This window comes from Sinocyclocheilus grahami, unplaced genomic scaffold (genome assembly GCF_001515645.1).
Source record: "Sinocyclocheilus grahami isolate Dianchi unplaced genomic scaffold, SAMN03320097.WGS_v1.1 scaffold672.1, whole genome shotgun sequence".
In the NCBI taxonomy this organism is placed as follows: Eukaryota; Metazoa; Chordata; class Actinopteri; order Cypriniformes; family Cyprinidae; genus Sinocyclocheilus; species Sinocyclocheilus grahami.
This window is the reverse complement of record NW_015505851.1, coordinates 593,463-601,888: the sequence shown is the minus strand read 5'-3', so window position 1 is coordinate 601,888 and position 8,426 is coordinate 593,463. Positions and strand designations below refer to the sequence as shown.

Below are 8,426 nucleotides of genomic sequence, written 5' to 3'. Positions count from 1 at the left end.
CAGACTGATCACGAACCAATCCCAGCTGAGTCCACTCTAATCATTTGGAGCTCAAATATGAAACACAAAAGCGTGAGCTGTAAGCAGACCTCCGGAGACGCATGTTTGTTGATGAGAGTCGGGATCTTCCATTCGGATGAAGTCTCCTTGGCAAGAGGCTTTTGCTGCTCCTCACGAGCCTTCGCTGGATTTTCTTCTTCCTTTCTGTTACTTGGTGCTTCCAAATATTCTGCAAAACCAAACATTAGTATCATTCTTTTTTTGTACAACCATTTTTCACATTAACCCTAGAAGACACTCAAAGGAAAACAATGCTCAAAATGCTAAATGTCATATTAGGTGTAGGGTTAGGGTTGCATTACTATGTAACAATCATCCTTAACTTTATATAAAATAATAAACAAATAAAAAAAATAAAAAAAAGAATCATTCCCATTGGAAATGTGAAGACCAAAATGTTTCAACTTCAAAGAAAGAAAGAAAGAGAGAAAGGAAGAAAGAAAGAAAACTAGAAAGAACGAGAGAGAGAGAGAGAGAGCGCGAGAGAGAGAGCAAGAAAATAAATCAGGTATAACACACTGAAAAGATGTCTGTCTTCATGTGTACACAGACTAAATATATCATTTTTTTAAATAATCATAATAATGAACTCTTAAATGTAGCCACTAACAGTGATTACCAGGGTCCAAGCTCCAATGGCTCATGTAGACAATCTGGTAATACAATGGCCATATTATAACAATATAGTATGATTTCAATTAATTATGGAAGTATTATTCTATGCATTATATAAAAAAAAAAACACAAATTATGTTGTCTCTTGATTTTAACTCAACAGCAATACATTTAGTCCCGCAACTTGATGAATAGGTTTTCAAAGTAAAAATGATCTTTGGAGCTCACAGATTTCTATGGACCCTTCATGACAGAACACAAATATGAGTCTTGTGTGAACAACACTGAAGTCCACCTCAAACAAACAGACAACTTGACTGCTGTGCACTGCAGATCAGTGACAGGCAGATGTCCAGTGACAGCAAGTATGGTGTGAAAACACTTGCAAATACACTAGGGCTGTCAAAAAAAAAAAAATTTGAATTTTCATTGAATTTAAAATAAAAATCCACATTCGAATGCAAAAACGTTGCATTTGAATTTTAGGTGTGCGTTAAGGAGGCAGCCTTATCAGCGGCGCACGAGATGCGATGACGATGTATTATAATGTTTATGTTAGCCTGTCCAGTTGAAGCCACTAGATGGAGTAAAAGAAAACATCAATGCGGAGAAGATGTTGTTTGTCAAAACTGAAACCAAGCCGTTCACACAGAACACATTTTTCGCACACTTTCTAGAGGGACATCTATCACCGTTGCACTCGCACAAAAGAGCCGCATGTTTAGAAAGCCATGTAAAATTAATGCAAGTTCAACTTTGAAAAAACATATCTCGAGACTTTATGGTAGGTATTTCCCCATCTCACTGCATCTTGTGCTTTTAAATGAAAAATGTACTCTGTGTGAGATTGGCTTTCCGCCCTTTGTATTAAACTATGCATACATACATGCTGCTGTTTTGTTTATAGTAGTTTAAGCAACTTAATTATAATTGGTTTATAAACATTATTTTAAACATTATGCACTTTTTTCACAGATAGTCGTGTTATCTTATGCTTTGATGAAACGTGCATTAGTAATATTTTGCTCGATGTGCCCTCTTGTGGCCTCAAGAGAGAAGCCAAAAGCTTTTCTTCACCCTCAATGAAATTATGCATTTTAAATTCGAATAGAATTCGAATTTTGATAATATTTAAGTACAAAATTCTAATTTAGTTTTTCAGCCATTTTGACAGCCATAAAATACACAGCGGCAAAAACAAATAAAGACAGCTCTAAAGTGCACCTCAGAGGGGGAAAAAAAAGGTCTCCTTTAACAGAAGAGTCTGAGACTAACCTGCAGCGTTCTCTTCATGCTCCGCAGGAAGCAGATGAGCTTTCCCAGACTTGAGATTTCTGATAGCGGTCTGCAGCAGTTCAACCGGCCGTGCGTTTGAGCTCAGCGCTTTCTGCAGAATCAAATTACTCTTCCTAGAGTTACCTGAGAGATTTTCAAAATGTAATTATACAGGCATTAAACACGCCTTCACTGTTAAGCCAAAGAAAATGACACTTCATACTTCTGAGGTCATAATTATGAGCCTGTCACAAATCAAATGCTTTGTGGACAGAACGAATAGACGGCATTAGATGAAATAAAAAAAATTCAGATGCACCCACTCATAACTGCAATAGAAGTCATCAATATATTTGGTACATCTTCTCAGAATAAAAAGATGCTAAATTCAACAAGTCAATATTCTAGGCGAACACTTGCATACAGATGACCTAGAAGCTAAAAGACTTGAACTATAAAAGTCAGACTAGTCTATTTTTGAGTACATAGGGTCTTTTTAATGTACTATATTCTTACTAAACCAACAAATGTCATGCATTACCTTGTGAGAGCTCAAACTGAGCATGTGCGATATGCACAAAAGCAAAAGCTTTACTGTGCGATCTGGCAATACTGAAATGATCCGGAGCGTCTTCTGGATCTTCAATCCTGTAGAGGTGGCAAAGAATAAATTACTCAAGATTATCAGCTGCTGACATGAGACTTAGTGCAATCCACCACTGACTCACCCTTTCAGCTCTGCATATCTCACTAGCATTCGAGCATAGCTTTCAGTTTTGCAATGCTTTGCCAAAGGAAACCTGGCGAACACTTTAGAGTAGCAGTCCAGGAGTTTGAAGAGAAACGCCGGGTCTGAACCAGGGTCTCCTCTCTTCTCCAGGTTCTTCAAGAAGATCTGACAACTTTCAGGAGAGTTTGTGCTGATGAGCTGGTTTATGTCAGTGGTTTCTATGAAAGAACGAAATATATCAGAAAAGAGTGCACTGCAACAAATAGTTGCTTGAGCAAACCTATGATAGTTTTGAGTGTAAAAAAAAAAAAAAAGTATTCTGGGTCAACAATGGGTCATATTATGTAAGAATGACCTTCCGTTCGAGCGGTTTCTTTTCTTTCTGCTCTTTGTAGGAGTGCTGTGATGGTGTCGCCCTCTTCAGTGTTTCCCCTCAGATGATCTGGACTGATCAGAGGAGGCTGCACAAACAGAACAACACTATTCAGTATTAGCTTTACATAGTGAACGTTTACATTCTGAAAGTTGTTGCTACTGTATGACTCATAACTCTCAGCACTGGTGAGTTTAAGTCTATTTTAAGGCCGGAAGACACTTATACCTTCAGGTTTAATAAACTGTAGGAGTCCCCATCCGGAGTGCCTTTCCTTGAGGAACACATGGGGAACGTGGAGCGGACATTTGAACCGCTTGTTTGCCTGGAGAAAATCCAACATTAAAGCTTGATTTAAATTTAAGACAGTGTGACTATGAGACAGTTTAACACTTTTACATTATTACTGCTATTAATGAAAAGGATGTTTAAATTATGATTTCAATTAAAAAAATTAAACAAATCAAAGTATTACTGTTGCAATAATATTGCACTTGTAAAATACATATATTAAAAGTATTTGTAAACCTAACATTTTTTCTCTTGTATTTTCGCATTTCACGTGGGTCATGCTTCTCGTAGGAAAATAAAAATAGCAAAAATTGCATCCCTGGAGTACTTAACTAACTCACTGAATTACAGTACTCAAATGACGGATATTTATTTTCGGTCAAATCGCCGCCCCTGCACAGGTCCACATCTCTCACCTGGAGAAACCACTGCCGTGTGCAGCTGGAGCTTCTGGTTTCTGAACACCGTCACGGTCACTGCTCTCGTTTTCAGGGATAGAGAGAGGCACCATGGGAACTCTTTCTGCCTGCAGCGAGGAACACAAGCAAACACATCAGTTTCCACTTTCGAGTGTGGTTTGCTGATGGACTGACGTCCTCTCTCATCTTACCATGGCTGTTCTTCTGTGTTGTGACCCTGCTCTCCACACAGGCATGCCCATGTTCTCTGGTGGACTGAACTTCTGATCACTCCTGGAATGCAGACTGTTTGTTAACATCAATTATTTCATGGTAAAAAGAAAAATTCTGTCATGGGACATATATTCCTTAGGCACAACAGGCTGTAAATATTGTGCATTACGGCTATATATAAAATGGTCACTCTTCTGCTCACCAAGTCTGGGTTTACTTGTTCAAAAAACACAGTATATTATTACAATTTAAAAGAACTTCTATACACAGGCATGCCCATGTTCTCTGGTGGACTGAACTTCTGATCACTCCTGGAATGCAGACTGTTTGTTAACATCAATTCTTTCATGGTAAAAAGAAAAATTCTGTCATGGGACATATATTCCTTAGGCACAACAGGCTGTAAATATTGTGCATTACGGCTATATATAAAATGGTCACTCTTCTGCTCACCAAGTCTGGGTTTACTTGTTCAAAAACAGTATATTATTACGATTTAAAAGAACTTCTATGTGAGCATAAAGCAAATTAATTGCTGATTTGCTGCTCAAGAAACATTCCAGTCGTGCTGCTTCATATTTTGTAGAAACGGGTACATTTTATTTCAAAAGAACGACATTTATTTGAAGTAGAAATCTTTTGTAACATTACATACGTGTCCCTGCAGCACAAAAGCAGTGTTAAGTCGCTGGGGGATATTTGTAGCAATAGCCAACAATACATTGTATGGGTCACAATTATACATTTTTATTTTATGCCAAAAATCATTAGGATATTAAGTAAAGATCATGTTTCATGAAGATATTTAGTAAATTTCCTACCGTTTTTTGATTAGCAATATGCATTGCTAAGAACTTCATTTGGACAACTTTAAAGATGATTTTCTCAATATTTTGATTTTTTTGCACCCTCAGATTTCAGATTTTCTAATAGTTGTATCTCGACCAAATATTGTCCGATCCTAACAAACCATACATCAACGGATCGCTTATTTATTCAGCTTTTCATGAAATCTCAATTTCAAAAAATTTACCCATATGACTGGTTTTGCGGTCCAGGGTCACAAATGTTACTTTATCAATTTAATGCATCCTTTCTGAAGAAAAGAAAACAATTGTACTGATCTAACCTTTGGAACAATATTTTTTGAACAATATGTGGTATCATTGTGTGATATGTTTTTTTGAACTACGTATATGTGGTTATTCTTAGCCTTTTAATGATATTCAATATATTGCTTGATTTGATATGCCCAGCAAACTTGTCATGAACTTCCCATGAAAGAACAGAGGTTTTCATACCCGTGGTGAAAAGTGCTGCTGCTCTGCAGGTCATATGTTCCATCAGATCTTCTGGAGCTGCTTCTCACAGACTCGTGTGCATCGTCATGTGCACACACTTCTCAAGGCATTTAAAAGACATGTTTAATTCATGAAAACCAAAAGTATACATCACAGGATTTCAATAAAATATAACGAAAACATTTACAGAAAATCTTCCAACCTCTATTACTGACTTTCTACCGTCAAATTTTTTAATAATGCACTGGTAATTTTTTCACTGGATATAAAACTGGACACAAAAGTATGGAAGCCTGCTTCCGCCACAGAAGTTAATAAAAATAAAAAAGTGATTTTATCTCACAATTTTTTTTAAATCATAGGCGCAAGTTTTTAATTTGCAATTCTGTCTTTTTTTCCTCAGTGTGGCAGATTGTTAGATAAAGTCACAATTACCTTTTTTATTCTATAGCGCAAACAGGCTTCCATACAACAACACCACAGTAAAAAGTAGTCGACGTGATGCAAACTAACCGGTTAAGTTCTCCTTATCTTCATGCGAGAGGAGCTGGCGTTTGCCTGCGTTTAGATTCCTCACGGCAGCCTCCAGAACGCGCCTGGGTTTAGCATTCATTTCAAAAGCCTTCTGAAGAATCAAAGTGCATTTCTTAACGTTGCCTGGAGAGAATGAAAGCAATGAATGACCTTGTGTTCTTCTCAATCAGAAAACTTTATTTTTTAAGAGGCAAAAGCGCCTTATATTTTGAAGTCTCCTTACCTTGCAAAAGCTCAAACTGAGCATAAGCAATGTGAACAAAGGCAAAATCCTTACAGTGGGATCTCGCTATGTCAAAACTAGCCTGCGCGTCATTTACATCTTGGATGCTGTTGATGAAGAGAGACTAAATTAAATAATACATTCAAATATTTGGCAGTTGAAAGTTGATTTAAGAAAAAAATAAAATGTTCACCTAAAACTACAAATCTGTCTATTTTCTCACTCTCACAACATTTCAAAGCATATTAAGTATAAGTGTCCCTGCAGCACTAAAGCAGTGTTAAGTCGCTGGGGTATATTTGTAGCAATAGCCAACAATACATCGTATGGGTCAAAATTATAGATTTTTCTTTTATGCCAAAAATCATTAGGATATTAAGTAGAGATCATGTTCCATGAAGATATTTTGTAAATCTCCTACCGTAAATATATCAAAACTTAATTTTTGATTAGTAATATGCATTGCTAAGAACTTCATTTGGACAACTTTAAAGATGATTTTCTCAATATTTCGATTTTTTTTTGCACCCTCAGATAGTTGTATCTCGACCAAATATTGTCCGATCCTAACAAACCGTACATCAATGAAAAGCTTATTTATTCAGCTTTCAGATGATCCATAAATCTCAAATTCCAAAAAAAACCCCATATGACTGGTTTTGTGGTCCAGGGTCACATATTTCATAATAGGTAAAAAAAAAAAAAAAAAAGTAGTATATAATAGTAATATTAACTAGGGTGAACTATTCTGTAAAGATCATTATGTACAGAATTTTCAGAATGATGAAAGACTGTTAGAAGTCATTTCAAATCCCGGTGAAACAGAGACTTACGCTTTCAACTCCGCAAATCTGACCAGCATCTTGGCGTAGCTCTCTATCTGACTGTACTTGCCCAACGGCATGCTGGAAAAGACACGCGTGTAGCAGTCGATGAGTTTAGTGAGCAGGCTGGGATCCGTTTGAGGATTGCCTTTCCTCTCCAGATCGGTCAGAAGCGTCCGGCAGGTATCGGGGGAGTTTGAGCTGATGGCCTGGTTGATGTAATCCGTGTCATCTGTATGGAAGAAAAGCCAAAGATGTTCTGCTCTGCTCGACTAACAACCCAGGATTCTCGTGTCGGCCAATGAAATACCTTGACTTTTGCATTCTTTCATGATTACTGGATCAGGGGTGTTAAAAAAAAACAACATTTCAGAGATTGATTACCTAGCATAACAACAACAAACATTGGAACTACAGGAATGTTCGTGACTTTTCAAGATTCCGTAACATTCCCAGGCCTGGAATTCCCTGATTTGTCCATGTTTAAAAGTATGGGACATGAGTGAGCGTATGCATTACCCAAATCTGGAAGTTCTTACCATCGTTGTATAACTTCTTCATCTTGGCCAGCCGCTGACACAGCATGGCGATCTGCATCTGTCGCTCTGTGCTCTCTTCTTCATCCATCTCTGCACACTAAACAACACAACACACTTAAGTTACTGTACTGCAATGACTCTATGGAAAGATGACAGTTTAGTTCAGTCTATGTCTGCATGCATGTGTCTGTCATTCCAAACATGTCTCACCAAACCCATAACAGGTCTTCAAATACAAACAAACCTAAATAACTAGGCCCAGGCTTTGCCAGGACAACATTCAAAGCTTGTTTTGGTGATATTACACTAACGTACGTTACATATAAACTTCGCCATCCATGTCTAGGGCCCTTTCAGCATCTGAGCTAGTTCTTTCTCCATCTAACTAGATCTTCACTCTCCTCAAATGTATTATATGACGGAGTATTGTTTAACTTGCTGCGATTATTAACCTAACAGATACACCACGGCCGGATGCTAGCTTACTTAGCCATCCGGCTAACCTCGCTTTACAACCGACAATTCCTCGTCGACACTCGTGTATTTTTGATTTAGTTATTGCCACTGACGCACTAAATCGCACTGTTCGCGTTTTCGACGACGTTATAGAGTGTTTTAAAGCAGTACACTTACAGTGAGACGGAGTAAGCAGGCGAATTTGACGGTGGGCTTGATCGAATGTTTGTTTTGTTGAAAAACCGTTTCAAAATCCGCGACGTCCACCAAAACGCGCGTTCCTATTGGTCCATTTGTATTTCACGTGACCCCTTCGCATTTGAGGGGCGGGGCTTCCCAGCAGCTTCCTGCTTTCATTCATTCCTTCTTTTGGAAAGATTTGTATAGAATTAATATTTTAAAATCATAACTAATAGAATTCATCCTGTAAAAACTAGAATGTTTCAGACTAGTAGTGCAGTACCTCCTATGTAGTATTGATAGAATATAAACAAACTATTTACAACTATGTGGAATTGATATAATGGCAGGCTGTATTTCAATTTAAATGAGATGTGGACAATATAAAGCATG

General features: G+C 37.6%; 1 protein-coding gene across 1 annotated transcript in view; it reads right to left on the bottom strand.

Moving 5' to 3' along the window:
* LOC107559022 (dual specificity protein kinase Ttk-like) overlaps positions 1 to 8,123 on the bottom strand; it is a 17,851-nt gene extending 9,728 nt beyond the window's left edge. Inside the window, exons 1-14 of the mRNA XM_016242741.1 lie at positions 8,031 to 8,123; positions 7,398 to 7,494; positions 6,868 to 7,090; positions 6,035 to 6,141; positions 5,791 to 5,934; positions 5,278 to 5,374; positions 3,955 to 4,036; positions 3,761 to 3,870; positions 3,282 to 3,378; positions 3,036 to 3,141; positions 2,679 to 2,898; positions 2,492 to 2,598; positions 1,951 to 2,094; positions 67 to 229 (exon numbers count right to left, since the gene is read on the bottom strand). Of these exons, the coding sequence (XP_016098227.1) occupies positions 67 to 229; positions 1,951 to 2,094; positions 2,492 to 2,598; positions 2,679 to 2,898; positions 3,036 to 3,141; positions 3,282 to 3,378; positions 3,761 to 3,870; positions 3,955 to 4,036; positions 5,278 to 5,374; positions 5,791 to 5,934; positions 6,035 to 6,141; positions 6,868 to 7,090; positions 7,398 to 7,485 (1,688 nt within the window). The 5' untranslated portion in view covers positions 7,486 to 7,494; positions 8,031 to 8,123. The remainder of the gene's footprint in view (positions 1 to 66; positions 230 to 1,950; positions 2,095 to 2,491; positions 2,599 to 2,678; positions 2,899 to 3,035; positions 3,142 to 3,281; positions 3,379 to 3,760; positions 3,871 to 3,954; positions 4,037 to 5,277; positions 5,375 to 5,790; positions 5,935 to 6,034; positions 6,142 to 6,867; positions 7,091 to 7,397; positions 7,495 to 8,030) is intronic.
* Between the last annotated feature and the right edge of the window lie 303 nt (positions 8,124 to 8,426).